The 19,451-nt window shown below is 49.1% G+C and overlaps 8 protein-coding genes across 8 annotated transcripts; 4 read left to right on the forward strand and 4 right to left on the reverse strand.

The window, feature by feature from the left end:
• Nucleotides 1-702: 702 nt before the first annotated feature.
• On the reverse strand, nucleotides 703-1,761 carry PFLUO_LOCUS6134 (uncharacterized protein; the record flags this gene model as incomplete). Its single annotated transcript, XM_073783650.1, has 5 exons — nucleotides 703-1,070; nucleotides 1,133-1,250; nucleotides 1,300-1,428; nucleotides 1,476-1,515; nucleotides 1,568-1,761. The coding sequence occupies 5 exons, from the start codon at nucleotides 1,759-1,761 to the stop codon at nucleotides 703-705; spliced, it is 849 nt and encodes a 282-aa protein (XP_073640184.1).
• A 4,808-nt stretch (nucleotides 1,762-6,569) lies between these two features.
• Nucleotides 6,570-6,956, forward strand: PFLUO_LOCUS6135 (uncharacterized protein; the record flags this gene model as incomplete). The annotated part of the gene is made up of 2 exons (XM_073783651.1): nucleotides 6,570-6,714; nucleotides 6,772-6,956. 2 exons carry the CDS (start codon nucleotides 6,570-6,572, stop codon nucleotides 6,954-6,956), a joined length of 330 nt encoding a protein of 109 aa, XP_073640185.1.
• Nucleotides 6,957-8,522: 1,566 nt separating this feature from the next.
• On the reverse strand, nucleotides 8,523-9,777 carry PFLUO_LOCUS6136 (uncharacterized protein; the record flags this gene model as incomplete). The annotated part of the gene is made up of 5 exons (XM_073783652.1): nucleotides 8,523-8,644; nucleotides 8,840-9,455; nucleotides 9,507-9,575; nucleotides 9,627-9,712; nucleotides 9,765-9,777. 5 exons carry the CDS (start codon nucleotides 9,775-9,777, stop codon nucleotides 8,523-8,525), a joined length of 906 nt encoding a protein of 301 aa, XP_073640186.1.
• Nucleotides 9,778-10,442: 665 nt separating this feature from the next.
• On the reverse strand, nucleotides 10,443-12,264 carry PFLUO_LOCUS6137 (uncharacterized protein; the record flags this gene model as incomplete). Its single annotated transcript, XM_073783653.1, has 5 exons — nucleotides 10,443-10,834; nucleotides 10,894-11,474; nucleotides 11,531-11,555; nucleotides 11,829-12,105; nucleotides 12,160-12,264. 5 exons carry the CDS (start codon nucleotides 12,262-12,264, stop codon nucleotides 10,443-10,445), a joined length of 1,380 nt encoding a protein of 459 aa, XP_073640187.1.
• A 1,504-nt stretch (nucleotides 12,265-13,768) lies between these two features.
• On the forward strand, nucleotides 13,769-14,371 carry PFLUO_LOCUS6138 (uncharacterized protein; the record flags this gene model as incomplete). The annotated part of the gene is made up of 1 exon (XM_073783654.1): nucleotides 13,769-14,371. One exon carries the CDS (start codon nucleotides 13,769-13,771, stop codon nucleotides 14,369-14,371), a length of 603 nt encoding a protein of 200 aa, XP_073640188.1.
• Nucleotides 14,372-15,409: 1,038 nt separating this feature from the next.
• PFLUO_LOCUS6139 (uncharacterized protein) lies at nucleotides 15,410-16,323 on the forward strand (the record flags this gene model as incomplete). Its single annotated transcript, XM_073783656.1, has 2 exons — nucleotides 15,410-15,996; nucleotides 16,053-16,323. 2 exons carry the CDS (start codon nucleotides 15,410-15,412, stop codon nucleotides 16,321-16,323), a joined length of 858 nt encoding a protein of 285 aa, XP_073640189.1.
• Nucleotides 16,324-16,642: 319 nt separating this feature from the next.
• PFLUO_LOCUS6140 (uncharacterized protein) lies at nucleotides 16,643-17,538 on the reverse strand (the record flags this gene model as incomplete). The annotated part of the gene is made up of 2 exons (XM_073783657.1): nucleotides 16,643-17,105; nucleotides 17,189-17,538. The coding sequence occupies 2 exons, from the start codon at nucleotides 17,536-17,538 to the stop codon at nucleotides 16,643-16,645; spliced, it is 813 nt and encodes a 270-aa protein (XP_073640190.1).
• A 489-nt stretch (nucleotides 17,539-18,027) lies between these two features.
• Nucleotides 18,028-19,026, forward strand: PFLUO_LOCUS6141 (uncharacterized protein; the record flags this gene model as incomplete). Its single annotated transcript, XM_073783658.1, has 4 exons — nucleotides 18,028-18,121; nucleotides 18,186-18,607; nucleotides 18,665-18,965; nucleotides 19,019-19,026. The coding sequence occupies 4 exons, from the start codon at nucleotides 18,028-18,030 to the stop codon at nucleotides 19,024-19,026; spliced, it is 825 nt and encodes a 274-aa protein (XP_073640191.1).
• Between the last annotated feature and the right edge of the window lie 425 nt (nucleotides 19,027-19,451).

The raw sequence follows: 19,451 nt of genomic DNA on the forward strand, positions 1-19,451 counted from the left end.
AGGCTTGACTTTAAAGAGTATAGTAAAACCCCGCCAATCCTTCAATTTGCAATATGCCTCGCTTTGCTTTTTTGTTCGCTTTGTGCATATGGAAGGTGAGTATTCCGGTGAGTACTAAAATAATGGCATTGCATCTGGCAAAATGGACTCATTAGCTCAGGAGAATCAATAATCAAGATATAGAGTCAAGACTCACACAATTGAAGCTAGCACTCCTGGAAAGTACTTTGGCAGATCTTGAGACCGAAAGACAAGGGCCCCAATAATACCCCCAGTACCACCACAAGAAATCATACTGGCACTGCAGAATGCCCGCTTCCATTGGCCCCGAATGTTGTTCGCCTGCCAAGATAACACGGCAGGAATAGTCGCATTGCAGCCGGCACACACAAGGAAGACGCCAAAGTATTGCACTCCTGGGGAGCTTGTCCATTCGAAGAGACATAAGCCGAGAATTGTCTGTAGTGAGTTGTAAACAATGAAGGGGCTGCGACACCGCCACTTATCACCTAGCCAGCCCTCAGTATACATAATAATAGCGGCGAAGAAGTATGGTGGTGTGCAAAGGACTTGCGAGATACCAACGCTAAACCCAAGCCTGCTTGATAGAATTATGGGTAAGAAAAAGGCGAGAGAATAGGCGATCACAGTACTACATCTAGAAAGAGTTAGCCAATCGAAGAGAAGAGAGGATCGACAGGTTTACAAGAAAATCATTGCAAAGCCCCAAATCTTCCACTCGAGAGCGGGTTTCAGAAATCCTGACCAACTGAACACCTCCTCTTTCGCATCATGTCGATCCCTGTCAAGTTGGTTCAGGACAAATTCAATCTCCTGTCGCGACAGGAAACTATGCGCCTTGAGCGCATCTTGAGGGAAGCTTATAATGAGCAAATAACCGATCACTGCTAAGACACAGGTGAGAAGACCCTCCATAATAAATATCCATTCCCAGGCACTGAGGCCTCCAAGACCGGCCATTTGCATGAACCCGTATGCGAGGACACCCGAGAGAGAAGCCCCGACGGTACTTATCAAGTAGAAGGAAGAGTAGCGTTTGTGGACATCATCTAGATGTATTAATTAGTTAGATGTCAGGAGAAAAGAAGCAAGCACGTTTTGATCAACTTACAGCGAGGATACCACAGCGAGAGGAGGTAAACACCCCCTGGGAAGAGCCCAGCTTCAAAGGTACCGAGAATGATGCGGAGCCCCATCATCACCTTCCAGTCCCGAACGAAAGCAAAACACTACGCCGGTCAGAGTTGACTCAGTCAATGAGGGAGGTTATATTTGTACCATCATCACAATCCCCCACAAGAAGGTGATACCAGCGAGGAATTGCCGAGGACCCAGCTTACGGACGATCATAGAGCTCGGCAGTTGGAAGAGGACATAGGGAACGAAGAAAATCAAGACAATGAGAGACTGTGAAATCAGTAAGAAAACTACCGAGGAAATAAACAGATACTAACATATCTTGACCCAATATTTAATGCTAGATCTTTCTCCATCCTACAGGGAATTAGGTCACAAATGGTATATTTTGACGGCTCTGGCCACCTACCCTGCAATTGATGCATTGCCCAAATTGGTGCGGTCCATAAGACTAACGCCAAGCAACAAACCAAGGCCTGTAATAAGTCTTCGGTCAATCTTGTGAAAAATGTGCCGCTGCTGGCGCGGCGTAAAGCCGAAGTCGTCGTTTGGGACTGGACTATCTGTCATCTCGACGTGCTCGGTGCCTTCCTTGGAATCCATTCTGAGAAGTTAGAGAGCAATTTGGTACGAGCAAAGAATAGTTTTGAAATAGTTCCCAGCACAGATCCATTAAATCATACATCCAGAGTAAACGCGGGGTTGCCGAGCTCGCTTCGGCACATTCGGTACGTGGACCGAGATGACGCGAGATGATCACTTGGCGCGGTATACTCGCCAATGGACATCATTCATTCAGCGCAGCAAACCCTGCATAATGAGAGCTTGAGGCCACGAATCGCAATTTGCAAGACCGGACTGTGCTACCACCGGACTTAATTTGAAGTTTCTTTTGTATATTTTCCCATTGGTCCCCCCGGGGTTGTGGGACTGGGTGCCCACGTATCCGTCTTAATCATTAAGGAGGCGGTCCCTTGGCTGCTCACCCTTCACACCTATGTATGTATGCAAGCTCTATTGTTAGCGTATCATAATTAAATTATCTAAAACTTATATATGCGACCATATGGCGTGGAGAATAGGGCTTCCCGCCCGATCAGCCGTACTTAAGCCCATATATTGTACAAGGCTAATTCTTAACGCGCCCTCGACACCCCTGTCATTTTAAAAGGGCGATAGAAAGTACACTAGATGCCTCGATTCCATGGGAAAGATCAGGTGATCAGGATGCGGCAGATGAATCCTAGTAAATTACTATTGGCAATTACACTCTGACAAAAGATCATTAGACTGTAGAGGGGCCTCATCAGTGAGAGCGGGGAGGGCCCGACTACTAGTGGGTGGGTAGTTGGCATGTACCTGTATAGGCTTGTAGTGTTATTAGAATGTTGCAAGTTGTTTTCGTGAGTCTCGATCTATGTTTCCAAAAATTAAACAGAAAATAAAAATTTCTAGTCCTCATAACCGTATGCTTCATAACGAAACGACACGACACGAAGCGAATATGTGCCAAGGGAAATATCTTTAACACATTGACATTTCGTTCGGTAGTTCCTGGGACTGTATCTCGCACAGTTTATATCTCCATTTCAGGATCAACAACCTCGTAAGCACTAGGAGTTGGAGTCGACGAAGGTGCTGTAGAACTCGGAGTTGATGAGACTGGCGTAAACGTGATTGGAGTGACTATCAGAGGAACTGTCATCTGAGATTGGGTTGGAGTCGCTGATGGCTGTGGTGACGGCGACGGCGGGATAAGCGGAGTAGAGGTTTTGGTTCTGGATTTGAAAGTGCTTCCCATACCATCAGTCACGCTCTTAGTTAATGCCGACCACTGGCTTTCGAGCTTTGCCACGAGAGATGCCCAGGCGGCAGTATTATCCACTGTATCGTCGAAGGAATCAATGAAGGGGGTTTCGACGACCATCGAAAGTGGGACTGATGTACTAGGCGTGCTGGTTCTCTTGGGACTGGACGTTGGAGAGGATCTGGAAGGAGTGCTTGACGGCGTAGAGGTTGATGGAGAACTCGTTGGCGAGCTCGTTGAGGAGCTGCTCGGCGAACTAGTCGAGTCACTGCTTGAAGTTTGAGATTGCGACTCAGACTGATCTGGTGTGTTCGATGGGTCACCATCTGGATCGTTGCCGGGGTTGCTTGGATCGTTGGGGTCATTGGGGGTAGGATCAGGGACACTAGGAGGATTGGGCACAGGGATGTCTGGATAATCAGGACCCGATCCTCCACCACCACCACCGCCTCCTACTCCTCCAGGAGGCCCTCCACAGCCAATATAGCATTTCCACCCCCGTCCATGCGGTCCAACAATCAGTGGAACAATATGGCCGCCAGCGTCTGTCGTGGTTGTTGTGGTTGTGCTGGTGAGACTCGCAAAGGCAGGGTAATTCGTCGATGAGTACCGGGGGGTAATCGTGATACTACCACTAGAGATCACAGTTGATGTCTTCGCTGGAGCAGGAGTGCTGGATGGACCGGGGGTGATTCCCTGACCCGAGGTCGGGATGAGAGGCCGCGACGTAGGATTGCCTGATGGGCTCTTTGAGGTTCCTCCGGGTGTATCTGGGTTGCCTGACGAAGGATTGCCATATCCAGATGGACTATTTGGCGAAGAAAGACCTGACGAGTGCCCGGGCTTATTTCCAGTCTTACTTGTCGTAGTGGTGGTACTGCCGGTTCCAGCTAAGCTTGGTGACGTGGTGGTTCCCGAAGGAATTACTGGGGTAGAGCCAGATCTGTTGGTAGGTGTAGACGAGCCTGGCCCTGCGGTCTTGGTGTCTGAATGGGTAAAGGTGTATGTCACTTCTTCGATGATTTTGCCGTTGCTGGTGTGAGTGCTGCACGATGACGGCACTCCCAGCGCGGGACCAGCAGAGCATGTTTGTGTGGCAGCTAAAACTAGCCCAGCTAGCTGCAAGCTGAGCAGCAAAGGCGATAACTTTGAAACAACCATAGTCACTTCTTGTCGTGTCAAGTCCTGCGAACAATAATAGTCGTAGATCGCGAGGAGTTGGCTGCAATATGTATTATTTAGCCTATCAGCCAAACGTGGCAATAATGATCCCCCGGCCCGCTTTTCTTTGGTTCCAAATTAAGATCTTGAGCATCTGCATCGTATGTAACTACATAGCCTTTGCCGATCCCCGGGTCAGGGAACCCAAGGTCTACACAGTGATCAGCAGCGTGCTGGTCTCAGGTTACAATAATGAAGTTCTGTAACAGGTTGGGCTGCCTCGGAGGGCCACCCGGTTTGACCATTGTGACGATCCCATTATCGATTCCGAAGATTGTCGCTTCGAATTGGAGGCTGAGCTATTTCGTAACTAATTACTGCGACAGCGCTAACTAGAACCAGCGAACTTTTGGCCCGAGAAGGCGACGGCCTTCTCTCGGCCTGACGATCCACCGGGCGAATAGATCACATCTACGACCTTGTTACTTCATATTTGGAGCTTGAATTGCGGATTGTACCGCAACGAGTAGAAGGCGAGGGCCAAAAATCCATGTGGGTACCTGCTTCTCCACATAATTATGTTGCCCTGACCCACCCGAACTAGCGTTGGAAGTCCCTGGCGTCACAGGCCAAGCACGCCACAACCATTGGTTGATAACTAGTTGCATGCTCTCCATAGTACATGTAACTATAAATATACACCACCTTTAATTTTCACTAAATATGACCCGTGATTGTATACGATTGCGCCTTTGACAATTGTTAAGCTAGCCATTACTAAACTTCGGTATCTCGAACCCTTTGTAGACCTCCAAATTTCTCCAAACAAAAAATCGGCTTTCTGTCGGAGGACTTCACGAGAGACTACAATAGAAAACTCTAAACAACCCTAAACTTGACTAGTGTTTGCGCTTTAGTAGGGACTTTTTTAGATCATCGAAGTAGGTGGTTTTGGGGGAGAGAATTTCAGAGGTAGAAATAGGGCTAATTCGCTGGTCGTACGTGTCCTCGAACCACTACTTGATTGCGAGGAATTGCTAATCTGCGGGTATTGGTATTTGTGTGCGCAACCTGCTCGCTTCTACTCGAGGGAGATCGTTGAGCGACGGGTAGAGGGGTAGGCAGCTGGTTTTGGCATTATTATTGCCTCAATATAGCGAATCTGGTGGGAGAGGGCTTGGAGAGCTCACGAATGTATGTGTAATCGAAAATATTCGTTGTATGTAAGTAAAGAAAATTTTGGAGCCTCGCCCCCATGAGGCTGACAGAGCTTTACAGCCTGTGGCCCGACGATGTCTACCAATTTTAGTGACAGCACGACACGGGGTGGATTGTTTGCGTTTTAGTTCGGTGGGTCAATACAACGCGATCTGTGATAAAAATAATGCGTAGCTTTAGCTCCACATAGCAATATTGCAGTGTCCCACAACAAAGGCTGTGAACTCCACGCCACCGGCCCCAAAGTCCTGAATAACATTGACTAGCAGGGCCCTTGGCCTCACAATTTGATCCAGGTCTCAGGGGCAGGGAGGGCGATCTGAGTAGCTGATCTTCAATAAGCATAATGGACTAAATCTGTTAAAGATGCCCATATCCTCCTGGCCCGCACTGCTGCCTGGGTCTTCATTCTAGTCACATCCTCAACCCTGTCGTAATGAAACTCTTACATTTTGCATCGGCCCTTGCCAGTGCCAGCCTTTTCACCAGCCCAGTCCTAGCTGTCACGGCCGGAGACATTTTCCGAACCATTCCTTCCCCGACGGATGGAAATTGTGCCGAGCAAAATATAAATTTGATGGTCCAGGAGGCTATCACACTCAACACTAAGGCTATCAAAGCTCTCGATACCCTCACACAAGACAGATTACTTTCCGTTCTTGGTGAAGAGGGACGGCTCTCACAGATAGCCGCGGCCGTATGGGGTGTTTGGAGGATGCCAGATTTTGGCTTCACGGGAGCCGGGATTCGGTTCAATGACAACGACAAAGCCTTGTTGAATAAGGCTAAAGGTGCATCAATTAAGTGCTCACAACACTGTGTGATAATTCTGACCTTATATTCCTAGAGTACTACGAAGAAGCGAACACCAAGCTGCTTAGCGGCAACAACAACGATGACGGAAAATTGTCCTGTGGAAAAGGGGATTGGTTATATGCTCCCGATTGGAAAACTCTGGGCTATCCTGACAGGCCATGGAAGCTCCCAAACGGTACTTGCACCTTGAGTTCTTGAAGTATATTGGTTATGCAAACTAACAACCTTTTATGGCACAGGTGGTAAATTCGTTTCGAAATATTTCTCTCAGAAGGTACTAGGCCAGTACCCAATGACGAAGGAGACCATTATGACAGATGCGGTTATTGAAGGCCACGATTATTCCCAAACGGGCCTTTGTGATGGCAAGACCCAAGGTCTGACCATAGCGAACAAAAAATATATCACCATGTGCGACTCATCGTTCAAGGCTAGCACCCTCGCCGACCTATTGATCCAGCAATCAACATGGACAAGTGGGCAGAAGATAGACGACCTCAACACGGCAGGTGCGGATTTCCAGCATGAGATGTTCCATTACATCAACCAAGGAAGTGAGTGATCGCAACTTGGAAAGGAAACCACGAATGATAGCTCTAACATCATTTTAGTTGTCGACAAGTTGACCCCCGGGGGCAACCGTGCGTATGGGTGGGCCAATTGTGCCTTACTTGCCTCGAAGAGCGACGAAGGTGTTAAATCTGCCCAATTGTATAATGCAGACAACTACCGCTTATTTGCTCTGGCAGTATTCTTCGATCGCACCTGGTGGAATGCGCAAGGGCAGAAATATTGAGAACAACCGGTCTACCATCGCGTTACCAGGAAAAGCTCCGAAAAGCTCCGAACGATTTAGTGAATTCGTTATTGAACCCCCTCTGAGTGGTGGTATCCCGAGTTACTTCTTCGTGTAACATCGCCAGGTCCTCTTAAATAGGTTCTCTAGCAGGGGAAATGCTCCTGCCATCATGTACATATACGTAAGATAGACGGAGTGCTCGTCAGTAACGGTATAACGCTTTGTTTTCCGGGTTCTTTGTCCTGAAAGTCCCTTAAAGTCTCTTTCTGATTATTTCGCTGCTGTCTTGTGCTCGACTCCTAGTATCCTGCAGAAGAAGGAGAAAAGATAAGTGGAAGACGCGCCGCGGACGCCTCTGTGTACATACCAATCACGTTATCGCCCCAGGTCAATCGATACTGACTAATGGATCGCGTACCTATTTATAGTCACTCGGGCACTAATCCTTTCTGGCCCCAATAATTTACCTATTGATATTTACCTATGCCAAGTCTTCTGCCTATGCACTGATGTCAGTGATCAGCGGTCAAGTGCTGGAAGGCTCCCAGGCATTATTGTTGTTGACAGATTTGCCTAATTGTTTTAGTTATATACTAGTACCACGTCTCATTCATCAACCGGGATTAAACATCCCACTGTGACCTACACAACCAATTTCATTCGACGATCAACCAAAAGACCGACATTCTGAACCCGCCAACTACCGCGACCTAAAAATGGATTCTAAAGCCGCAGCACCTCATGAGCTGCCCACCGATGAAGAAGGATGCAATAGGCTCCTCGAAAGCGTGTCGCAGCCGAGTTCGTTAGTGTCTGTACCAGTGATTCCACCAGCACCAGCAGACGCCTCCGAACACGTGCGGAGGGACTGGGAACGGGAGGCCTTGAAAGCGTACAACGGTCCGGGTCCACTAAAGACCATCCTTTGGAACTACAGGAATCCCGTGGTGTGGATGAATGCACTGCTCGCAGTGATCATTTTGGCATTTGTGGTTTCACAATGGGGCCGGCTGTCTTTGGCTCTGATGGCGGCGGGGCTGCTGGTGCTATTTGTGGTTGACTTCAAAATTTCGATGTATGTATTTTGGGTTTTATTATTCACACTGTCAACTTGAGGCGGTGTCGCTAATCGTGTCCTTAGTTGGATCCTGCGCAAACGCCCATTGAGACGTAATTTTTTCACCGAGTGGTTGGCGGAAAGGGGCGTCAAACGGTGAACATGGTTGAGCCAAGTCAAGCGTGGCTGGCTTATTGCTGCTCATCGCCGATGAGATCATCTGCAGAACTTATGCTGGTGTGATATCTGCGACTATGGTCCTGTAAATTTCGGGCCGCAGTTCTTACTCAAGTTGGGGGTAGGAATGCTCCGTTGTTCTTCACAACAACAACCCGGAGACAGTGAGTAATTACAACTTTATCGTCTCTGGCCAATACACACAAGTTCTTTTCGGCTTTATGGGGCTCAATATGCCCGCCCCTCGTACCGTCTGGCCGACTATATGTGGCACACCACGAGCACCCGGAAAGCCAAGCACATGTTCACTTAAGTCTGCCTTCAGTTCTCTAATCGAACACAATTGCGGCTTTAACCACCGACTTATTCTTCATTGCATCAAGGCATGCCTGCCATTCCTCCAGCTTGAACGTCTTGTTGACAATTCCATCAACGTTAACCCGCTTTCCATCTGCTCGATGTATTCTCCATTAGTAAATCAATATTGTAAAGGTAGTTGGACACCGACCAAGATAATCGATAGCAGCCGGAAATTTATAAGTCTGACTGAACGAGCCTATCACATTGATTTCCTTCTTGAAAATAATGTTTGGCGGTAGTGAAACACGATCTTCATCACCGTAAACACCGTATACTACCAACTTACCACCCTTTGTCACAAAGTTTATGGCGTCCTCCAGGATCCTCGCACTGCCGGTAGCTTCCACAACGATGTCAAACCCATGTGGGTTATCCGTTCGAAGCTTTTCCATTCTGGTAGTCGCAGCTTGTGCCTCACGCGGGAGCTCCACGTACTCATCAGCCGCGTTAAGAGACTTGGCAAGCTCCATCTTCAAGCCGGGGGGTGCAGCAATTACGGTGTGGCAGCCGCCATTTTGGCGAAGGAGCTGAGCCAAGATCAGTCCCGTCGGGCCCGCACCGAATAAAAGCACACTTGATCCCATCTGAGGGGCGATCTTGTCCAGTCCATGTGCCGCACAAGCCGCAGGTTCCAACAGCGTCGCATCCACATCAGACAACTTCTGAAACTTGAACACGCGGTATGCCGGATATGCGGCATACTCTGCAAAGCCTCCATCGACCATAACACCATGGGCAATGAAGTTGTCGCAGAATAGCTCCTTGCCCCGACGGCAGTAGTAACAGTGTCCACACAACTCGGAGTTGTCTGCCACTACGCGATCTCCGACCTTGAAACCCTGAACACGGCTGCCAAATGATGCTATTACACCCACGGTTTCATGGCCGGGGACAAGAGGAAACTATGCTTCGTTGTCAGTATTCCCAAGAGCAAGATTTATGGCTTGGCCTACCTGAGCTCCAAATTCACCATCGTGGATGTGTAGGTCTGTGCCACACACCCCAGATGCCTTCACTTTAATCTGGGCAAATTATTAGATATGAAATTGTTGACTACTTCGCTCGTGCCCTACCAAGACATCGTGCTCCCGAAGTTTTGGAAGGGCCTTCTCAACAATGCTGAACTTTCGAGCCTCACTGTACTCTATATCATCATACCCTATTCTCAGCCCAATGTACTCTGATATCAGCCTAGCAACAGTGCCACTAACCCAGCGCTCGCATAGAAAGGGGAAGATCAAAGGAGTCCGTGCTTCCCATGATGGATTCGAAGAAGATTGCACGAATTTGGGATCTGGCGAATGTGAAAAACGCTTCGCTGGAGCAATTATTTTTTCCAAAAAAAAAATTGACCAAATGCAGTTCAAGGCTCGGACTATTTACGTATATGAGGCCTTTCCCGAAAATAAAGAAAATGCAGGTTTGGAGGGGCCGGAACGAATCAGTTGGGAAATGATGAACAAGGACCCCCGAGACGGGGATTTGTGGAGACGGGGCCCCGCGTTGCTGCACTGGTCATTACGTGAGATTGGTGTCAACATGTCCCCGCAGAAATTGGACACAAGGCTTCCCTGCCTTGTGGGGACAAAGACGTTCTTAAATTAGGGATATTTTCTGGACAGCGGAAGAAAGATTATACAGAGCCTGCTGGCTTGGTCACGTAGGTGGCTCTCAGCAGATGGCCTTTGCGTACGAAAAACTGCCTGTCTAAGCTTGTAGTAGGACATGACTGATTTACTTGATGCTACTGAATAGCAAATAGGGGATGGAAGCGGTCTGCTGAGCTTGATCATACATCAATCAGCATGATATTGAACCTGACTCTCGTACTCTAAAGCAGGCTCTCGGGAAAATATTGATGAAATATTTGAAATCCAAATACTCTAACATCAAGCCTCGACATCTTCCGGAGTTTCCAGATGCTGCGCCGTCTCTCCTCCTTCCTTGGTCCGAATGATGTGCTCATCTCGAGTTTGGTATCTCTTGGGACGCTTGCTAGAGATTGCTTCCTTGTCAAGACATGCCAAGAGAGGAGGATTGCCGCGATAGTAGTCATCCATGTCCTCCAAAGTGCGGCCGGCTGTCTCCGGATAAAAGAGATAAACCGCAGGTACCATACCCGCGTTCAAGGCGATCCATACAATATAAAAGCGCCAGCCTAGATTCTGAATGCCGACGGGAGTAATCTCGACAACCATGAAATTGAAGATCCAGTTTGTAGCTGCTCCCAGGGCAGCGCCTTTTGTCCGCATTGTGAGAGAGTTTATCTCAGTAGGGTACACTAAAAGTTGATTAGCATGAAAATCCATGGGAAGGGTGATGCTTGGGTATTGAACATACACCATGGCACACCTTGCATGCCAATCCCGAAGAAAACATAATACAAGAAGAAAAAAGCCACAGATGCCGAAGCCACTTCCTCCCGGTGAGCATAGCCAGGCATCTCATTATACCGGATGAGAGCCGTGATAAAGATGTAGCAGAAGCACATCCCTGCTGCGCCGAACATCATAAGCATCCGACGGCCCCATCGCTCGACATTCGGAATGCCGATTAGGGAGAACAGCAAATATTGAACGCTATTGCAGGCTGTGAGAAGCCTTGCCAAAGACTCATCTAATCCCACGGACTTAGTCAGTACAGTTGGCAGATAGTAGGAAGTCACATTGATTCCCGAGAATTGTTGCATTGCCTGAGCGCCCATGCCAAGAATGAGACGGCGAACTGTCTTTGTGCCCGCTTTTTCATGGGCTCGTCCACGCAGAATGTCGCTGAAGCTGATACTATTTGCTTGCTCGTACTCCACACTGTATTGGATCTCACTCATTTGGAGCTGAACAAAAGGATCGCTGCTGTCTTTATCTTCAAGATCAGCAATAATTTGTACAGCCTCATTTGCACGACCATGGGCAATAAGCCATCTGTGAAAGAATAAGTATCAAAAGCACTCAATACCAACAAAAGTTTTTTTCCATACCTAGGAGACTCGGGTAACCATGGAACTGTGCAAAATAAAATTATGTTAAAGACGAATTGGAACGACAAAGGAAAGCGCCACGACACAGGACCACTAGCGAACGAGAGACCGTAATTGAGCCAATTGGCAAGAGAAAAGCCCACGAGCACTAGGACATTTTCTAAAATGACTAATTTTCCTCGCAACTGGACTTTTGATGTTTCAACCTGCCAAATGGGTGCGGTCGATGTATTGAGACCTGGAGAAGGAAGGCCGGTCAGATCCTGTATTCTTGAAGTTCCACAATGCTTGTTCCTACCATTGCCGATTCCTGCGATGATTCGACCCGTCATCATTTGGCCCAGGCTGAAGGATGACGCCTGTAGAAGAGCGCCAATTGACATGATGGTGGTGCCCAACAAGACGGTGTTTCTGCGGCCCAGCCGCTCTCCAAGTCCGTAGGCGAACAACGAGCCGAAAAAGCAGCCGACATCATAGATGGCGGTGACTGTGCCGAGCAAAGTCGTTTTTGATGGTCCTTCAAGGTGGTGCAATCGAAGAAAGTCTTGCGAGATCACGACTCCACTGAAGACTCCCTAGAATGGAATGTAAGTCGTGCACATTTCTAAGCTCGCTCGGTGTTTACACACTTGGTCATATCCGTAGAGGGTCATGTCTGCACCACAGGCCAGCGTGATCCAGAAAGTTAGCCATCCTCCTCGGAGGCCGAAATATGGCTTTCCAGATTTGAACATCTTGTGCAAAAAAAAATTCACGCAGATGTCCTTTCGCTTACCCCATGTTTCGGGCGCCATCACAGTTATTTATTACCTTAAGTTATTTCTGTGGAGATGAAGTCTGGGGTCCCGGCTTTCCCCGCCAGCATCACTAGAACACGAGCCACGAGACGGGTTGCCCGTAGTACAATGTAGGACATGTACCCTCAGCAACTTGCGAAAGTGGATCTCAATATTGCCGAAAGTGGGCTAGTTAATTCAGGGAGCTTACGTGCTTCCGCCTCTCGACCGGGATTCGTGACGTTCCCCGAGACGAGGACGACGTCAGATTGCTGGAACAAGAAAGGATTCGGCTCTTGACCACTACAATGCCAGCCGCGCATGGTTCGATGCCACCGCAACGATGCCTTCCCGCTCGCCCCACAGACAGCCACGCATACGGAAGTCCCGCGGCCGCGGCCTGCGGACGACAAGCGGATGGTGAGTCCCTGCGTCCGGAGCGTGTCGTGCCTTGCTTAATATGATTAATGCAGCATAACATGTCGGAAACGACACTTGAAGTGTGACGAGGCTAAGCCGATATGTGGTGCTTGTGCCAAAAAAGATAATCTCTGCGAATACGTCCGCTCGGGTCTTCGCAGCGTAAACGTTCCGGCCTCGGACAGAGCCATTACTGAGGCTGTCCCTGAGCTAACCACGCAGCAGACCACGTCCCAGGCGGAGAATAATAATCACGCACCAAGCGTTGCTAATTCAGACCCCGCGCTGTATGAGCCGCATGAAGCCACTGACACCGTTTGGACTATTCCCGAAGCGGACGCTAACACCCTCCCTCCTGCTCAACTTGATCACCTGTCGGGGAGTCTGGCTTCGAGCCAGAGTCCGGTGGCATTACAACATAGCTCTCTGTCGCCCTCTAATCCGTCTTTTGCGGCAGTGCGATGGTTCGGGTTAGTAGCGAGTGATGCTGCTAGGGACAGCTCGCAACTGTCGACAATTCCCAATTCCTGGGCGAATCAAAGCCTCTCGCTTGACCACTCTGGTGCTAATGGTCTGTCCCAACCCAGTTCGCTGCAACGCGCGACTCAGGTGCTGGATAGACCTCTTGCCAGTGATGCAAGTCATGACCCGACACATATCGGTGCTCCAGCAGGTAGTACGCCAGAACAGGAGCAAATTTGGCATTCACGGGAGCCAATAGAGCTTCTGCCGAGCGAAGCGACATTGTTTGAACATTTCGTACATCAAGTGAGCCCTTGGGTGTGTCAATACTGCCACGATTGTGATTTGGACATTTTTGGCTTATAACTTCTCTCTATAGATCGATCTTTTTGATCACACAAGCCAATTTTCTACATTTGTTGCACACTTGGCTGTAAGTTAATCTCCGTTTTATGGAGAGGGTTCTGCCACTGGAAGACTGATCGGGTGTCCACAGATACACAATGCTGGGCTGATGAATGCCATACTGGCTCTTGCATTTCGACATCTGGCCTTGAATCCCCGTCTGGATAATCAAAAAATGCCCAACAAAGAGGAAGCTGCGCTCCAATATTACTATCAAACTCTCCACTACGTGCAAAGAGCCATGCAATATTCTGGTTACAAGACAAGTCTGGAGCTGCTTGCAACCACTCTGATCATTTCCGCTTACGAGATGCTCGACAATTCTACTAATGACTGGGAGAGGCATCTTGAAGGAGTTTTCTTGATCCAGAGGTCTCAGACCATCCATGGAGAGTCTGGTGGACTGCATTCGGCCGTGTGGTGGGCATGGCTCTGTCAGGACATCTGGGCGGCTTTCCGCGAGAAACGCAAGACTCTTACATTTTGGGTTCCGCAGAAGCCCCTTTCTGCATTATTACCGCACGAGCTCGCCACGCGCTCAATATACATTACTGCGAAGGTGGTTAGCTACTGCGCTGATGCCGCAACCGAAGAAAATATCCTGCGTCGAATTGACGAGGCAGTAAGCCTTCGCAAGATGCTGGACGACTGGCAACGACATCTGACGATTGAGTTCTCCCCGTTGCCGCTCGGCTCAAGTGAACATTCATCGTGTTTTCGACCGATCTGGATCCGCCCATCTGCATTCGGTAAGGATGAGACATCGACTCTTCAGTAAAATCGTTGGAAAACTAACTAAGGCGATCATGTAGCTGTGGCCGTCCAATTTTTTAGAGTGTCGCACATTCTATTACTTGCTCATGAGCCAAGCCTGGGTGGGTTAGAACAGTACATCGAGCGACAGAACGTCATAAAGCGTTGCGTGGAGGATATCTGTGGCATTGCTTTGACGCTGAAAGATAATCCGTCTAGCTTGATGTCATCACAAGCTTTATTTATTGGTGAGTTATTTAATGCCACCTATCTAGGAAGCAGTGCTAACCAAGACATAGCGGGGATATTTACTCAGGAGCTTTATGCCCGAGAGGCTATATTAGAGTTGTTAGAATCCTGTCGTAGGCGGACTGGCTGGCCAGTAAGACCTTTATCTGAGGAGCTACAGCAGTTCTGGGAAAACCAAGAGCCCAGCAAAGCCGCAACTGCTGCGAAATTGTCTATGCGGCCTACTCTATGATGAATAGAAGTGTTTGGACTGACAGTGTTCCTTTGATGTATTATCTCATGTTATAAAAGAGTCTATAATCAGAGCAATGCTCCCTTCACACGTGAGCGAATGGGTAGCCTTGATGCTCTGCGAGGAGCTGTATTGTCGGAGACGGGCCAATTATTGCTGAAAAACCGCTGATCATGAGTCCGTAAGGAAGTGCCAGAGCTTGTGGACATGGTGAACTGCGTCTTGACGCGTCGATAGTGGGCTCTACGATCAATACTACTCCAGAGGGATGAAATTAGGGGCTGTTAACTGTCGTTAAAGCCGAGAGCCGTAACGAAGAACCTGAGAGTAATGAGGTAATGATTGAGACTGATGGAGACTTCAACAAGTTCAAAAGTTAAGGGAAGCAGAGTCCGAATAGAAGCCAGCTTTGGAGCCTCCGGTGGTGGGGCAGTTCGTACGCCCGTCTCGAGGTCATGCCGTCCCCCTCGCAGCTCACCACTTTTAAATAGGTCGACTGGAGACTCTCACGACGATGATTACGACAAATTTATTCCAGACCGTGCTCAGTTCCATCTAGTGCCTTCTCCTCTTATTCCCAAAATGTCCTGGAAAGACTCAAACTGCCATAAGCGCATTCTCCGCGAGGCCGAAGCCGGCCGCTACGGCGTCATCGCCGCCATCGCCTACAACATCGAGCAAGTTTTGGGCCTGGTCCGAGCTGCGGAGACTGCTCGCTCACCGTTAATCGTTCAGTTCTTTCCTTGGGCCATCGAAGCCACCGATGGCTTGTTGGTGCGTACCGCTGCCGACGCCGCCAAGCGCGCGAGCGTGCCCATCAGTATTCACCTCGATCATGCTCAATCGGAAGCTATCATCAAGCGAGCAGCAGATCTTCCTTTCGACAGTATTATGGTTGACATGTCACACTACGAGAAGGATGTTAACTTGAAGTTGACCCGCGAGCTGGTAAAATATTGCAACGAGCGCGAGAAAGCTACCGAGGCCGAGCCAGGTCGTATTGAAGGAGGAGAGGACGGAGTCATGGACACTGCGGGACTGGAATCATGCATGACGACCGCCGAGGAAGTGGACGAGTTTGTCGACACGGGTGTAGATGTGATTGCCCCTGCATTTGGCAATGTCCATGGTGAATATGGCCCGCGCGGCCCACAATTGGATTTCGAAAGGTAAGATTTAGTGTCCCATGTAAATGGAATCACTTTACTAATAGCTAGATGATTAGATTTGAGAAGGTTCGCATCCAAGCAAATGGCCGTATTAATTTGGCTCTACACGGCACCAACGGATTTGCCCCAGAGCTGATGGAGCGCTGTGTGGCTGCTGGTGTCACCAAAATCAACGTGAACCGGTTGGTTTTGGATGACTACTACGGTCACCTCCGAGAAAACGTGGGCAAGATGCCGCACACTCAGCTTATCGAGGAGGGTATCCAAAAAGTGACGGATCTGACCATGAAATGGATGGAGATCTGCGGGTCCGCGGGCAAAGCATGAAAAGGGAGGGGGGGATGGGGGTGGTGATTGTACATAGCGATATGAATTCTTCAACTCTTCTAACCAAAAGATTAACCGTGAAATTTGACGATTACTCCATGGCTTGCTTATTCTTTCCGTAGACCGTGTTCCTCCGGGTCTTAGTTCAATCGACCTTGCCATTTCCCGCCAAAGATCTTAAAAGAAATGGTGAAGTCTCATTGAGCAAGTTTTTTCGTCAAAGCCTCTAACAGAAGATGAAAATATCCTTGGCTAAATTCCAACTATCTATCTCTGTTCTGTATCAATTACCGGACAAAAAATACTGATAATCCCACAATTACTGTAATTTACTGAACATCCCACCATCAGCCAGTAATCCCGTGGCATTCACATAACGGCTCATTTCCTCGCAAGCCAAGAAAACTGCTGGGCCTGCCATATCTTCCGGGTTGCCGATGCGACCGAGGGGAATGCGTGCCTCGAGAGCGGCTTTCTTGGTAGGGTTCTTCATATCGTGGTCGGCTAGCTGGGTTGCAATAGTGCCGGGCATCAGTGCATTGCATCGGATCTGATGTTGGCCAAGGGCAATCGCCATAGACTGCATCATGGAGAGAATAGCGGCCTTCGTAGGTGTGTAATGGGTCTGTAAGCCACCGCCGAGCAGGGCGCTGACAGAGGAAATGCCAATGATCGAACCGCCGTGCCCCTGTTTCACCATCTGGCGAGCGGCGGCTTGGCAGGAATAGAAGCAGCCCTTGACGTTGACATCGACACTGTGATCAAGAAGGGATGGCTCGATCCTAGGTATATTAGCGCATTTGGCTCTTTGCGACGAGGGAAGGAACGAAAAGCTTTCGATCCCGTCATTTTATATTCAACTGACTTGAGAAACTCCGCTTGTTTGAACACACCCGCATTGGCGACAAAAATGTCCAATTTGCCCCATTGAGACTCAGCCTCTTTGATCAGGTTGGTGCCGGTCTCGGGGTTTGTCACGTCGCCGGGTAGCTCCAGAATATCGCCCGTCTTGATAGCCTTGTTTTTGATTGCCTTTGCCTCCTCGAGAAGACTATGGCGATGCACTTCATCCTGGGGTAGACCCAAGTGGTTGACGGCGACATTGCATCCTTGCGCGATATATGCCAAAGCAATCGCGCGACCGATTCCAGTGGTGCCACCAGTGATGGCCGCGGTCTTGCCTTTGAGCAGGTTCCAGGCGGGCAGCGCAGCCATCGCAAATCAAGCTATAGCAACGAACAAACGAAGAACTGGACAAAGGGAGAGTTGCAGAAAAGCAGAATGCTGTTGTCTCGAAGGGTAACAGTTGGTGACGGTCTGGAGCTCTCCCAAAAGTTGCCTCGCCGCATTGTTAGCCGAGAAGCGACTCTCTCACCTGTCGTCCTCTCGGCCTGCAATGATCTCCCTCAGTCTTGATGGGCCCAATGAGGACGCAGCGAGTGGATCGGTTTAGACCGTCTCGGGGACTCAGGTCCGCCTTCTCTGACGTCGTTCCCGTCTCGGGCGACCCGCGACTCGAGATGTGCGGGGTGGGTCTCAGGCACCCCGGAGGATGGTTTGCTTGCAGTTGAGTCTTTTTGAGGAAGGGTAGCAGGGGGGTGGTCCCGCTTGTCAGTGGTTTATAAAAGATATTTTGTCTTCCCGAATTGTCCATTTTCTTCTTGTCAATCATTCCTGTCTGCTTTGTACGCGCTTCTTTTCACAATGGCTCCCTCCGAGATCTCCGAGCGACTGGCTACGCCCCAGGCGGACACAACCCCTCAGACCCAAGTCACCCTTGGTGGAAAGATCATTGCTAGTATGTACACTGGAAGATTTATTGGGCATCCAAAATTGTGTCAACTAATGTCACGTCCGCCTAGTTACTGGCGCCAATCGCGGAATCGGTCTGGGTATCGCCGAGTGTTGCCTTTCCAATGGCGCGGCCAAGGTCTACTCCATTGATATAGGTGAAACCGGAGAGGATTTCGCTGCTATGTCCAAGCGCTACCCCGGCCAGCTCTTCGCTGTCAACGCTAATGTGACCGACGAATCCACTATCACCGCTGCGATTGATAAGATCATCGAGGAGGCCGGTGCTTTGCACGGAATGGTGGCGAACGCCGGACGTACACACCATAAAGCTGCCCTCGACTTCACCAAAGAGGAGATTGAGAACCTGTTCAATGTTAACCTCTTCGGGGCTTTCTACTCCGCACGCGCCGCTGCCCGTGCATTTATCAAGCTCGGAATCAAGGGATCTGTTGTCTTCACAGCATCAATGGCCTCTTACCGCCCCAATAAGGTATACTTCTATTAATTTCGTTTCTTTTTTCGGATAATTACTGACTTTGCATCTCAGCGCGTCCCCTCCACTCCCTACGGCGCCTCGAAGGCCGGCGTTCGCAACATGACCCACACTTTGGCAATGGAATGGGCACAGTACAACATCCGTGTCAACAGTGTATCCCCTGGCCTGGTCAAGACCGCCATGACTTACTGGGTGCCTCAGCAGCCGGATTGGGAACAGCAGCTCAAGTACTATGGTGGTTTTCCTCGGTTAGCTGAGGTACAGGAACTCGGCGGTGCCTACGTGTACCTTCTAAGCGACGCCGCCAGCTACACTACCTCCATTGACATCCCGGTTAACGGTGTTATTGGCAGTAAGTGCTTTCGAATTTTAAACTAAGTAAACTCTATATACTAACGTGTGCAGTTTGCTAAATGAAAAGGAAGGGGGGGAAGGACATGATTTTGATTTGTACATGTGAATATTATTGGTCTTCATGGATAGAATTTTGACACTGTCTAATTTCATAAATGAATGCTCTTGCATAGGTAACTTTTCGAAAGATCACCTCTTGTTGTCCTGAATTCAACTGAAAATGCCAACAAACAAGTAAAAGGCAATGAACTTCTGAAAGAAGATTTCTGTCTGATTCTCTAGATGGTAGAATGGAGATAGCCTCCGATGACTCGATCAAACTTCTCGTTCTCATTCTATGACTCGTTGTATACACATGAGGTGGGTATTTCCTTAGAATTTCGGGGTAGACGCAAAGGTATTTCCACTCGCGAATATGCAAATAACCTACAGTAGCATGTGTGCTTTGGATAATCACGCCTATGTTTCACGATTCATATTGGCT

Source organism: Penicillium psychrofluorescens (assembly GCF_964197705.1).
Source record: "Penicillium psychrofluorescens genome assembly, chromosome: 4".
Taxonomy (NCBI): domain Eukaryota; kingdom Fungi; phylum Ascomycota; class Eurotiomycetes; order Eurotiales; family Aspergillaceae; genus Penicillium; species Penicillium psychrofluorescens.